The following is a 14,695-nucleotide window of genomic DNA, read 5'->3' as shown; positions in this document are numbered from 1 at the left end:
TGGCTCTTATGGAAAAGGCGAGAACTGGGAAGGAATAAACTCAAGTGGGTTTCTGGCAGAGCTAGAGAACACTATCCTTTAGGCTGATAATTTCAGGGTGCCAGAGTATTTTTGTATGACTAGAGAGGGAAGAAATCGTTACAGTCAGTAACTGCGTGCAAATTATCTTAATGTAAGGACAAAACTTGGCTTTAGGGATAGGCTCTTAGGGCTTGACTCAACTGTGTACCTAACAAATTAACTATGTCACATGTGGCTATGAAAACATTAATAAATGTTTTCCTCTGCCTCCTACTACTTAATCAAGCTGGCTTAAGGAAGAACATCGATGACAAATATTTTAAAAATCCCTGACATTTACTCTTTTCCTTCCTTTCCCCGATTAATTGTAAAAGCAGATGTTCTGATGAGGTCAATGGCAAAATATACAGCAAAACATTTTTATGATGGGTGAAGCTAAGTGGAATGCGCAAGTTGAAGTCTTTGTACACATTTTCCTGTGCTCTGTACTTCACCATAGCAACCAGAAGCATTAATTAATGCAGATAGCCAACACTGGAAAACAGCGGCCAGTTCATGCTGTATATAGATATGCAAGGACACCTTTACAACCCAGCCAACCTTATTTTATTAAAAAAGTAAAATTTTTTCATCTTTCTGGAAACTATTTCTTCTATACATGGACAAGTTAAACAGAAAAATTTAAACTTTTTAAATTTGAATTTATTGGGGTGACATTAGTTAATGAAATTATATAGGTTTTGGGTACACAGTTCTATAACATATCATCTGTATTGTGTGTTCACCATCCCAGGTCAAATCTCCTTCCATCACCATTTATCCCCTATCACACTTAGGACTAGAATTCAAATTTTTGAATATATTTACAGATCGTAAAGACTTTATGAGCACTGAATATAGAAAAAGGGCCAATAAAAAAGCACTGCTGCTTTTACAGAAACAAAATGAGCTGCTGTAACACAATTCTACTAAACCTGTGTAAATGTGAAAAAGTACAGTACTTCTATTTGAATTAACTGATTCTGAAATGTATGACCAGATAGTTCCATTTTCTTACCAAATGTTTAAGTTGCTTGTTTTTATCAGGGTCAAGCAGCAATTCTGGAGTGAGAAAAAAAAACACGAACCTGATAAATAGGGCGTGTAGGAGCCCCATCTGCAGGGGAAAGCTCAAACCCAGTCTGTGGCTACAGATGCACAGCCAAACAGGTTAACCACTAATTTAATGGCTAAGGGCTGAAACATTTCTAGAAGTGCTCCGGTTTTGCTAAATTGTGTTCTTGTCCTATCTCCTTTGATACTTTCTAGTATTACAACAGTAATAAAACCAAGCCTTAAACTGTCATAAAGATGACTAAAATTAATGACCCTTCTCAATGCGGCGTCTGGAGCGAAGGCAGCGGCCGGAGCCCGCCGTGGGGCCAAGCGGCGGCAGAGCCCAGGTGCGGCGCAGGGTTACCGGCAAACTGCAACAATCTCAACTTTCTGGTAACATCAACCAAGGTTGTTCTCTAGTTTAAATTTTCCGACTGTAAATCTTGTCATATTAACTGTTATTGATGCCTACATAATACATTTGACAAATATCTACTGAGTAACTATTTGTAAAGCACTGAGCTGAATTTTGTGAAAAATCCAAATATTACCATAGTTGTTACTTCAAGATTACAATACTTAATAGGAAGGATAGTTGTGTATACAACTACTATCTCAATAGCCAGAAGTAACCACTATTAACAATTTCTTGTTTATTTCTTCAGAACTATTTACTGAATACATAAGCATACATATGCATGCACATGTTATATACATATATTAGGTATATATGTATAGTCAAGCAGAGACTTATTTATATACACAAAGTCATATTTATGATTATATACAGTTTTTTACACAAAAGGCATATTATCGTATCTTGCTTTTCTTACAAAGTTTTATATTACAAAATTTTGATATCACCCCACGAGAGTTACATGCCTTTTTTTAACGAGAATGCACAGTACTGTACTGTAATTTAGGCAACCGGTCCTCTATTGATGGGTTTATTGCTTCTTTCCATTTTTCACTATTACAAATGATGTTCCAGTAAACACCTTTGTTTCCTCGTGTACCTGTACAAGTGTACCCACGCAGCAAAGCTTTAGAGGCGGAACTGCTCCGCAGGCCTCTTCCTCGCGCTGGGCAGGCCCGGGAGGCGTGGCCCCGCCCTCGCTCGCCAGCCTTTCCCTGCCTTCTTCAGCATTTCCGTGACCTTAGAAGCTCAGGATGAAGTTGCACTGTTTTCGCTTGGCCTCCTTTCCTGGTCAAGTACCTCACTCCCTGGAGGCTTCAGCTCTGGCTTACTGTTCTCCTCACTCCCGTCCTTCCAAGATTTTCAGCGACTTTACCGTCGATGTGGATTACCCGTCTCATAGCCTGCTCTCCTCAACCACACTGGTTTGTTCTTCCATCCTTCATAACTGCCGTGATTATAACAAACTTTTTTATTACACGTAAATCTGCACTATGAAATCTTTAATTCAAGATCTCTTTTCCAGTAACTACTTTAACTGATTCACTTACACTGACGCTGCTACTGCACTAAATTCTTGGACCTCAGCAAGCCCTCCCCGTACTCCTTTCACTTCCAAATACCCTCCTCCAGTTTCATTTCCCCAAATCCCGGTTGAATCCCACTGATCAGCCGTATCCTCATTGAATCTAGCACAGCTAAAAGTTGCTGGAGAAAACCATGCAACTAGGCTGTGGGTTGTGCATTAAATTAATGACCACAAATTTGAAATGGGCCCTCAATCTTTCCTCTAAGTCCTACTTACATTTCCCTGGTAAATTTGATTTCTAGCCTATAAGATGACAATTTCATGTTTTCTCTTTTCCCCCACCACCTTAGCTGCTAACTGGACATATTTTACTGGGAAATATAGAACAATCAGGTGGCCCCCATGTGCTCACCGTCAAAACTTAAAATAAAAGCGGTAGCTCTGCTCCTCTCAAAGGAACTTCTGCTGCGCTCTGGGTGCTCTAAACACTTCTCTTCCACATTACCTGTTCCTCCTTTAGGATAATTCTCAGATTACATGTATGCTCTTGAATCTCTTTCCTTTGAGCCCACAATCTCTTCTAGCTATCATTCCATTTCTCTAAGCCCTTCATGAAAGACTTCTTAAAAAGTGTCACACATATCTGGTATCTCAATTTTATCTGGTATCCTTTAACTGTCTCTAATTTGGTTTCCAACTGCACTGAAACTGGGGAAGAACAGGTCAACATAAGACCTTCAGGCTGCCAACTCAGAGGGATTCTTCCTGGTTGTCACCTTATTTACCTGTCAGAAGACTGGACTCAGGTTACCACTTGCTTGCTCCTGGGTCCTTACTCTCCCGGCTTTCCTCCCACCTCTCTCTCTCCTCCTCAGTCTCCATTTCTGGCTCCACATCATCTATTCAATGCTTGGTCCTGAGCACTCTCCTTTTCTCTTCTATGCTTTCTTCCTAAGTGATCTTATCTAGTGCCATGGCTTTAAATATCACCCAAATCTTGTTGACTCCCAATTTAGTATCTAACATTTCCACCTGGTTATCTAATAGACATCTGCAACTTAACAACAGAACTCTTGATTTCCCCCCAAAACCTGAGAGTTATTCATGTCTTCTCTCTTAACTTTTGCCCCTCAATCTACTCCATTAAATGAGTCTATTGATTCTACCTTCTCTCCCAGCCTCCTTATCCAAACCACTTCCATTTCTTACCTGGACCATTGCAGCCGCCTCCTAAGTAGTCTCCCTGCTTCTATCTTTGCCTTCAATAATCCATTCTCCCCACAAGGTAATCTTTTAGTACATAATTCAGTTCATGTCACTTACATGCTTAAAGCTCTTCAATGGCTTCCTATGACATTAAAACAAACTTCTTTACTAAGGCCTATGTGACCCAGCCCATACTTACTATTTTCAAATTCTTATTTCCTCCTTACTCACTATGCTCTGACCACACTGGGCTCTTCCTGTTCCATGAACTTGCCAGGTTCTCTCCTTCTTGAAAGCCCTTGCTCTGTGCTCCCTCTCACCATCCGCGTCATGTACTTGTTTTTCTCTTATAATTCAAAACTCATCTTAACTATCACTTCCTCAGAGAGGTTCTCTCCATCTAAAATAGCCTTCCCCACCTCTACAAAGTTACTTTGTAACTTATTACCCTATTTATTTCCTCAATATCTCATTCAAATTATATTCTTTATTTACTTCCTAGTTTATTGTCTGTCTCCGTCATGTAAGTTCCTTGAAGGCAGGTACCGGTCTTTCCTGTCACTGCTATTTCACCAGCATCTGCAACAATTCTTGCCATATTGAAGGCACTCAATAAATATTTGTTATATAAAAGGATGAAGCAATTGAATTATTAACTATATATGTATTTATGTAATAGTGACAAATGTTAACACATGCTGACAACAAATGTGCATTTGAGCTTTGTTTGGAAAAATGAAACGCCCAGACTAGAAAGGTTCCTGTTATGAATTAATCACACGCAACGGACTCTTCTAGTGGTCTCTGGTGTCCCTTTAGCACTGATAGCTATTTTTTGGTTCAGTAATTGTTATATAAAATTCATAATGAAATTAATGTTTTTCTTTTATCACAGTAATCAGAAAGTTATTTAATGGAGTTACGAAGTTTTTTGGACTGGTTTTGATTCTTCCCACTAAGTTGACTCTGAACCTTGATGCCAAGGTCCTTAAACACTTTATCTGAATGAGTGTACTCTCTGAATTTAACCCCAGATGTTCTGCCTCGCAACCCTGGATTTTTTAAAAGATTTTTTTTTTCTGTTCTGTTATCAAATTATAGAGTTTTTTTTAAAGAAGGAATAAAGTGAAAAAAATATATAAAATAGTCATCTAGGTATCTCAAAACATTTTTCTCCTTTCAGAAATTAATTTTATTTATAAAACACTATTCTCCAAGGCTCTTAGATTATGATTAGCTGAAATTATAGAAGTATTATACCAAGACTAACAATTCTTACATTAATTCATCCAATAGGATCCAGCTACATATATTAGGTTCTTTATAACATGTGATTCCAATAAAAAATTACACAAAAATATAATTTAAAACTAGGTAGAGTTTGTATATATTTAAATATCAGGGTGGCCTAAGTAAGTTATTCTGGACAAGTTTTGTTTTTATTAAAACTAATGGACCACTGGATTAAAATGAAAATTAATTGCTTCCTTCAGTTAATACCCCAAAAGAAAGCCATCCTTTTCTTCTGTGTAACAAATGGCCTTTGTTAATTAGGTCTCAGTTTGTATGCTGGCCACATTTGGCAAAGTCTAGCCCTTACCTAAAATAGTAACAACCTGCTCTGCCTGGCAATCAGGCAGCAAATCTATTTTTGGCTTTAACGTTTGAAACTCCAAATGTTAGATGCCATGGAACTAACTGAACCTTAAATGGCATAAGCAAACTGGTCTGATACTAAAGGACAGAATGTAAGTAATTGGGTTGTTCCAAACACCTGTTTCTTTGTTCCAAAATAAGTAATGTTTCAGGTTTAGCAGGTGAATTATATCTAAGCTTGACACATGTAAAACCAAAAGAATCTTAGAACTGAAACAACAGGGGAAGGAGGAGTAGAACAACATAGTCAGGAATGTAGTCCCTTACATTACTCTAAGTTTTCTATTTTCTTAGTGTTTCTGGTTTTTATTATTAATATCTTTATATCTTACCTGTCTCTGAGTGTGCTGGGGCCTACATAAGGGTACAGGTTTTCTTTAAGCTTTCCTTTGATGAGATGGTCCAAGGTCTCATGTAGGAAAGGTTGATGCTGAGTATATACATTTTCTATTCCCTAAGACAAGGGAAAATAGGTCTTATGTCATTTTTAGGAAACTGGCAATATAACGGTTTCTGATACTTCTATCAGAAAAGGACATGTACTCGATAGAGATTTCATGAGATAGGTTCAAATAGGAATTTTAGGAGAATTTTATGGCTAAATAATTTAAAAATTATATTAATCAATTGGAAATCTCATAATAACATTCTGTAATTTAAGGCTCGCTATATAAAGGAATTTTAAAAATGGAATTGCTAAATCCTTTATCATCTATTCACTGACTCTCATCTTTTCGTGAAAATGTTATATGATAGGTAGAAAAAATAAAAGGAAAGAATCATGTAGAAAAGGAGACTCGACATATTCAGGAAAATGGAAAAATTTTAGGCAACATAAGAAGGGCTAGCCGATTAGAACTAATTTTCATAATTTTCAGAAAATAGGTCAGTATTTTTAAAAGATCTAAAAACTGCTTCATTTTTACTTTCCTTCAAAGAAAAACTACCTAACAAATGTTAAATTATAAACAAATGGAGTTAAATAGTGATGGCTAACAGAGCTGTCTTTTTACTCTTGGGCATTTCCTGGAAACATCTCGCTATTCTCTGCTCAGCTATTTGGCCCAGCGCTGATGCTGCTCCAATAGAGGATGCATTTTTAAAAGGCTTTCAGGAGGACATCTGCTTTAATTTCACTAAATCAGCAGCAATCTGGGAGTTACTTTGATCATAATCATTCACTCTCAGCCTCAGGGGTTTCAACTGTTGTTCATGCAGGACAGCAGAGATGCCATACCTTCAGTCCTTTGAGGAACTGCTTGGTAATAGCCACAGCATCTTTGGGGCTGAAGAGGTCACTTCCTCTGACCCGTTTACCACCATATTCAACAACTGCAGACACGAGCTATAAAAAACAGAGAGGGAAACAATCTCTTATTGCTTGGGGATCAGGAAACTCATTTCATAAGAAAATAACTTCATTAAGGAAATGAAGACACATGAGAGAGCAGAATTAAACATTTTTGTGAATACAACAGTATGACATCATTTGCCAGAGTGAATCTATAAAAATAAAGTTGGTTCCTGTGTGGTGGGATTAACGTATCAATTTGGTTACCTTTCGATATTTCTCAGAAACGCCTTTATTCCTGAGGTCCATCATTAGTCCTGGGAGGCTGTTGCTGCTGTGCCGCTCATAATGCAGGGCATAGAGCATGACCAGGCGGGCGGCGTCAAACTCCGTCACTCTGGGGTTCTGCAGGAGCCTCTTTACATTCTGAAGAAAGAGAGTGAGAGCTGATATTTATCCCCCCTTCACCTGAGCAGTGCTGTGTAACATCTCAGGTCTGATCATTATTGAATGGCAGCGATACATCTGAGTTCATGACTAAGATTACTACTTTTGCCAATGTGCAGGGCATAGATTTAGCAACTCAACTACAGAAAACTGGATGCCTTTTGCCTAAGATAAGAATTAAATAAGGAAATAAATTCCCATGGTAATTGCTTTAGGACAAACAGGAATTAATTGTGAATAGTTCTTTTCTTTCCTTTGATGAGATGGTCCAAGGTCTCATGTCGGAAAGGTTGCGATTTCCTTGCTGAAACAAGGAACAACATATACTGTTTCTACCACTTCGATCACAACAGCACACAACAGAACTGACCAGTTGACTTGCAAAATCCTGTTTTCTCTTAGTGACTGATCAGTGAAATGGAGACAAATTGGTAGCATTTTACAAAGGAGAACTGGGTTTAATCTCCAAAAATCATCAACTGTAACAATATGTCTCAACATCGTTTACAGGGATATGAATGCGTAAATGGTATGTAACCTTTAAATTGAATACTTATGATCTCAAGAGGGCAGGTACTGACAGCAGAGAAAGCTAGACAAAATCATGGCTAGGTCTTGTCAATCCTCACATTAGAGATAAATGTGGATTTATATTTATTATGTAGAACAAATTAATTCAAGCCAACAAAGAGTTCTTGAGCCCCCTCTGAGCATAAGACACTATGTCAGGCACCAGAGGGGACAGAGATGAGTTACAAAGAGTTTCTGTCCTCAGTGAGTTCATAGATAATGAGGTGCAGGGGATAAAAAAAAGCATAGCCCATTCTGCTACAAAGCATGTGTCTGTAGCTCAATGAGACTCGTAAATATGGAAATGGTGTCAGTTTAACATAGAACACATATTGGTTTATACATAATTTTTCCAGCATGCTAATATTTCAAAGAAACCGGGGACAAGCTTCCTCTTTAAAGAGGAAGTTTTACCAATATGTTAAGGAATAAATAGCCTCTATGAGAGACAATGTTTTTGAGACGTATTTTGAAGAAAACATGAGCCCCGTGAATAAGGCCCTAATGGATGGACTGACTATGTTTCTAGGTACAAATGTCAGTGGAGATTTAAGAGTGCTAGTATTTTTATAAGGGTTGTTATTATTTTTATTGGGCTCTGCTTACAAAGTTATATTTTTTTCTTTTTTTTAGTTATATAGACTTCAAGTGATCTGCTTATAACCCAGTTTTCCCATAACCCTTGCTATTTTTAGTGCATGGTTTTGCAGAATGTGAGGTTTATAGGAACACATATGTGGCATTAGAACAGAGACATGTATGCAAGAAATAAAACAAAAATAAAGAACTGAAAATCAGTGCAATGCGGGGAAGGGGACACAAAGTGGAGTATGTCTTGAAGAATCAAGAAAAACTTCATGAAAGAGATAACATCTGTAAAATGCTCTAAAGAATGTTAGAATTGGTCTGAAAGACTCAAGGAGGAGACACTATTAATAGGAATTTGGAAATCAGAGAAAGAAATGTGTTCGGTTGAAAGACTGGCAAGAGCCTTGGAGGCCTCTGGGTTCTGAGGATGTAACAACTAGCATCTATATGGTGCTTACAAGATGCTTTCACATATGTTACCCTCTTCATATTTCACAACAATCAGGTCCAGTGTGTAAGACCTCCCCCAGGAACCTCCCAGACAACTCTCAAGTGGAAAGTTCTCTGAGAAGCGTTCCTATGGTTGCTTCTCTGAGTGAACATTTCACTACCATGGTTCTTAAGGGATCAAAAAAATGGAAGAAATTTCTCTTCTGTAGATTTAAACCCTGCAGTAAGAAATTCCTTACTTTTTTTTTTCATTTTGTGGTACCTTTTCCACAGAGCAGTCATTGAATATAGCCTATTTAGAACATCTGTTGAAATGTTTCAGTAGTTTTTATTATAATATGAAATTTCAGGGTATAAATTATTATCAAGTAAAATACACAATATCATATGTATTTCAATTACCCTGGCCTAAGTTTGAAACAGCTATCTAGGATATCTATTGTCACTTTTCTTATAGGCACAATGTTACATTTTCTGCCCTTGCAGTCACTCTTTTTACCTTAAATGTACTCAATTTCTGGCTGACCTGTCTCTGTACTTCTAAACAAATCTGAGATACTCAAGTAACCATATACCCACAAAACTGGTATGGGGATAGTCCAGACTATTTGCAGCAATTAGCTTTTACCCTTCCTCCTTCCTAATTACACTCACTTGGATCTTGACTTGGCTCTGTTTCCCACTAAAGAATGCACTTCTATTCCCTGAGATTTGATAGTGGTATTTAGAGTCCCTGGCTGGACTCTTAGCTCTCCCTCGAGGATCTGGCCCAGAGCTGATCTAAGATTACTTTGAGTAAACTACTTTGCTTACTTTTGAGCCCTTAGAACCCAACCCATTGCCGAGGTAATGTTCTCACTAGGCTTATCTATTTCATCATGGAAAGAAGCCTGTAGGTACAAGCTGAGTTCTTTCTTTTTTTTCAGCTATGCAAGTCCTTGAAGAAGTAAGGCATTTTTGTCTGCCTGGATCCCATGTTATTCTTTGACTTACTTTTGAACTATGTGTTTCCCTCATGGCTACTTGACTCATTACCTTTACTCACAGCGGCATGCATTACATTGAGATTCCAGGGTACTAATGAGGGATGAGGAAAGAAAGAATCTGAGAGATTTCTAATTACACAAGCAGGTATGTACTTGCTACATGGTGGCATTTATACGTTGGAAATATGACTGAATTTTATAATAAACTTGTTGGTTTCTCTTATTAAAATTTCCGTATGCCTTGAGACTATCAAGAGACATACTGTTATCTTAACAGTGGTAAAGTACAGAACAAAACAAAACAATTGTCTGCTTAAGGAGATAAGAGTCAGAAATCTTTCACCAAATTCTAACATTGATGTAGGCCAAGTGAAGGAATAGGAAAAGCAAAAACACTATCTTTGAAGGTCAAGTTTCAGAAAAGAGTTAACAGTCACTTAAATGACAAAAAACAATTCCTTTCTGATATTTAGAGATTCTTCCATTGTTTTAGGATGACTACTTTTCTGATTTCTTCTATCAAAACTATAATGAAGCACTACAGGAAAAAATGACAACATACCACATTTGAAACCATTGTACAAATTACAGATGATGTCAGCAAATAAGGATTGCTCCATTTTTTGCTTTAATTTCAGCTAAAGAACTGTTTTCTACTATCACATCAATGTAGTAAAACAGTCAGTGAATCGCATTATTCATTGAACAGATTAGAACAGCAAGATGGAGTTGGCGGAAGCCTTCAACATGCTGACATGATAAAAAAAAAAATGAACCTAGTCTAACAGTTTGAGAGAACACTATTTGGGGACTATACAGAGCTTATCTAGGAAAAATGATAGAAAGTAGGCAGAACCCAATTCCACTGACTGACAAATAGTCAGGTCAACATAAAATTGAGCTTTGCTGTAGATTTTCTGGTCAACACGCTTTCTGAAATACTGGTTAAACATTGGTTTAGAGAGAAAAGGATTGTTTTTACTCTTAACTGATGAAAGTAAAATTGTCAGTTTTATGTGTTCCAAACAATTTCCTTATGCTTTTAATGAAAAGCAATGCAAAACAAAACTACAACAAAAAGCCTTCTGAAATCAGGGAGACATCCGAGGTTATGACTGAACTAAAAATAGAATGTACCTGGATGCCATAAAAAAATAGAATGTACCATCAAATAGTAATACTGATAATAGTGATAGTTAATACTTGTTGAATGTTATACCGGCCACCATAAGAAGTGTTAGCTCATTGTACCCTCAAAAAATCTTTGAAGTACTGTTATTTTCCCTCATTTTACAGACAAAAAGAATAAGGTTTAAGTGGTTATGAATCATTTTCAGTGTGGCTCATTGGTTGGAGCATTGTCCCAAAACCAAAGGGTTGCAGGTTTGATTCCCAGTCAGGGCACATGCCTGGGCTGAGGGCTCTTTCCTAGTCCAGTCCGGGTGCTACCGTCCCGGGGCCAGCCTCACATGGGAGGCAACCAACAGATGCTTCTCTCTCGCATTGATGTGCATCGATGCTTCTCTCTCTCCTTTCCTCTCTCTCTAAAAGCAATGAAAAAGTGTCCTTGGGTGAGGATAAAAAAAAAAAAAAGAATCATTTTCAAATCTAAGCCATCAAAGGTCCAAGCTCTTAACCACTGTTCCATTAAGAGATTGACTTGAGATCTTTTACCCAAAGTCAGGAAAGAAGGACATGAAATAAACTAGTTCCTACTTCCAAATAAAAAGTTGTGGCACGACAATACGGGGGTGGGGTAGGGAACTGTTTACTTTCTGAAGATGTTTTTCTCCATGGTATGGAAAAAACCTTCATTACTAATCAAATGAGTCTTTTCTGAGGTTATGGATGTGTTTCAGTGGTAGTACGTGGCAGTTCAGTTCTAGTAAAATTCTTTCTAAATCAAATTTTTGTTAGTCTCTAGAATAACTGATTAGAAGTGGCAGCAATTTATAGGTTAATTTTTGTCAATATATGACCTTTTTTTCCCCTCATCATGTTATAGTTAGTATTCAATAAAGCAAACCCCACATCTACTCAAAAAACCTCAATTCATTGCTTCATGACGTATTCTCATCTAAGGTCAAGCCAAGGAATGCTATAACCCATCTGGGGGTCAGGCGCCTGGCATCTACTCACTATCTAACAAAAGTTCCTTTTATACACTATTTAAATCATGTTGCCAAAGAAATCCTCTATGATGAGGGAGTACAAATCAACTGCTCACTGTAAAACCCTAATATCACGGGCAAGAAAACCTTGAAAATATAATTTAAAAATATAAAGTGGATCACAAATGGAATTCATTCATATTTTAAAAATACTATCTTTCTTTTAAAGAGATTCCAACTCCTCCCCCCCCCAAAAAAAAGATTTCAGGCAAAGAATTAGAGTAATTTTTTCCAACCGTTTACCACATGGTAGAGAGATACAAATAAAGATATTAAAACTGGCTAGTGATTAAGTTTGATTCTATTGTTTTAAAGGGAAAATAAAATGATAAACAGAAGGAAATTTAAATTTATGTATAAGACAAAATTTTGTTTTTACTTAGTAAGAGAACAAAACTTGTTTTATTGAGAAAAAAAGGTTTTATACAAATATTTCTATTAGTTTGTTTCTATAAACTGTCTTTAGTAGTGTTGTTAAAGTAAGTTGGTCAAGTTAAATAGATTGTGATACATCTTTACAAAGGAATACTATTTAGTGATTAAAAAGACTGAGTCTTTAGGGTTTTGATCTGAAACCATCTCTGGGATACATGGTTACGTCAGGAAGTAAATGCAGAAATATGTGTAGAGTATGCTATCATTTGAATTTAAAAAGAGAGAGAGACACTCAAACAGCCTTGCACACACGCAGAAGAACTGTAAGGATGCATGTGACACTAGTAACAGACTCAGCTTTAACTATATATCTCTTTCACCAAGAACTAATCTATTTAAGAATCAGAATTTAAGACAAATAAAAAATAGTAAAGGCAGCCTGGTTTTTGTGAAGATTTAAGAGCACAGGGATAAAATTAAAAGGGATGACAAAGATAATTTCCATAAATATAAAGCTAATAGCATCTTTATGATTTTCAGAATCATGGTGTTTTCAGAGATTTTGATAAACATTTAAAAAGATTAAAAACCAACAACTATAGATACCAGTAAAGACCTTGGCATAACCAGAGCAACCACCAGTGGGTGCATTTCTTTCTTCTGATTGTACCATGTGTTTAAAATTTTATGCTTAGAGGAAGGGAACCAACATTTACAAAGTACCTATCATATATGAATAATTTTACATATTTTATTGAGTCCTCAGTCTAAAAGTTTGAAATCATTATCCCTGAGGCCTGGCAAAGTAAGTCATTTTCCCAAAGAAACTTTGGTATGTAGAGACTGCTATAAACCAGGATAGTCTGGCTCCAAAGCCTGTGGTTTTCATTTTACCATGCTGGCTGTGTTTTATAAAGTAAAATTGCAGCAGGGAAAGAAAAAGCTAAGTTGTAGAATATTGGGTCCTCATCAACATGGAAATGTGCTTCTTATACTCAGTGGCTTAGAAATGACTATCTCCCAAAGAACTCTTACTCCCTGTTGGCAGTGATATCATGTTGTCATTTCCCAGGAACCTTGGAATTACCTCTGATTTGTCCTGTCCTATTATCCTTATATCCAACCTGTCACTAAATCATTGTTTGCTCCCTTTGAAATGCCTCTCATTTTCTCCTTTGTTGTACATTTTTTACTGCTATTGCTATGAATCTACTGTCTCTCTAACTTCAGTTTTTTCATGACCAAAGTACCCCAACTAGATTAAATTTCCTAAAATACTGCTTTCAACATATCAACTTTTTACATAAGACCCTACACTGGATCTCTTTGCTTTTCTCAGCAAGTACAAATACCTCTTACAAGCGTCTTCATAAACTGGTTCCTGTTTACCAGTTCAATGTTATCTCCTTATTCTCTTCCACACCCATTCTCAACAGGTCAAACTGTTTGTTATTTTCTGCGTCCTTCTGCGTCTTTGCTTTTGCTGCTATCCCTGGCTGAAACCCCCCTCTGGACTCTCTTCATTCTTTATGGTCTATCTTAATGGCATCTTCCGTCAGAAACTATTCCTAATAACCTCAAATCTTATACTCAGTATCACAACTTTGACTTAATTAAATTTTATGTTAAAACACTGTTTAACAGTTTCTTGTGATTCAGTCTTGTCTCTTCAACTATACTGTAAATTTCTTGAGGCCAGGTCTGATTATGCCACTTTCCTTCTAAAGTTCTCTGCTGGCTCCCATCATTTTTTTATCCTCATGCAAGGACATGCTTATTGACTTTAGAGACAGAGGAAGGGAGGGGAGGGGAAGAGAAACACTGATATGAGAGTGAAGCATAGATCAATTGCCACCCATGCACGCCACCAACTGGGGACCGAACCTACAACCTACGCTTGAGCCATGACCAGGAATTGAACCCACGGCCTTTTGGTTTATAGGACGACACTCCAAACAACCAAGCCACACTGGCCAGGCCTATTCCCCTCATTTTAAGATTAAAGCCCACCCTCCTTTCAAAGCCATAACCTGGCCCCAATATGTCTTTCTGGCTTGTCTAAGATCAATTCTCATCTTGTACCCTGCACTAGCTACACTGCATTATTCTCTGTTTCCTTATTTAGTTATTTATTTTTTACACCTCCATGTTTGCATTCTCTCTGCTGAGAATTTCCCCCCTTTTCTCTGGTTAGTGCACTTCTACTCATTTATTTGTCCAGAGCCACACCTAATGTCATCTTCTCTAAGAAGCTCCAAGAAGCCTCAACCTTAAGGAAAACTGTTGTCCTTTCTAAGTGTTTCTATATCCCTTTGGAAATACCTCTAGAACAGCACATATTACATGGCATTATAAATCCTGGTTTGAATTTCTTTCTCCCCCACTATCATGTGA

At 37.2% G+C, this 14,695-nt stretch overlaps 1 protein-coding gene across 1 annotated transcript in view; it reads right to left on the bottom strand.

Annotated features, from left to right (window-relative positions):
• Positions 1-14,695, bottom strand: part of VPS45 (vacuolar protein sorting 45 homolog) — a 57,855-nt gene that overhangs the window by 27,201 nt on the left and 15,959 nt on the right. The window contains exons 11-13 of the mRNA XM_054575207.1: positions 6,982-7,140; positions 6,661-6,768; positions 5,756-5,877 (exon numbers count right to left, since the gene is read on the bottom strand). Of these exons, the coding sequence (XP_054431182.1) occupies positions 5,756-5,877; positions 6,661-6,768; positions 6,982-7,140 (389 nt within the window). The remainder of the gene's footprint in view (positions 1-5,755; positions 5,878-6,660; positions 6,769-6,981; positions 7,141-14,695) is intronic.

This window comes from Pteronotus mesoamericanus, unplaced genomic scaffold (genome assembly GCF_021234165.1).
Source record: "Pteronotus mesoamericanus isolate MK-2021 breed Mesoamerican mustached bat unplaced genomic scaffold, CSHL_Meso_final contig_1108, whole genome shotgun sequence".
Taxonomy (NCBI): domain Eukaryota; kingdom Metazoa; phylum Chordata; class Mammalia; order Chiroptera; family Mormoopidae; genus Pteronotus; species Pteronotus mesoamericanus.
This window is presented reverse-complemented; position numbering and strand designations above follow the sequence as displayed.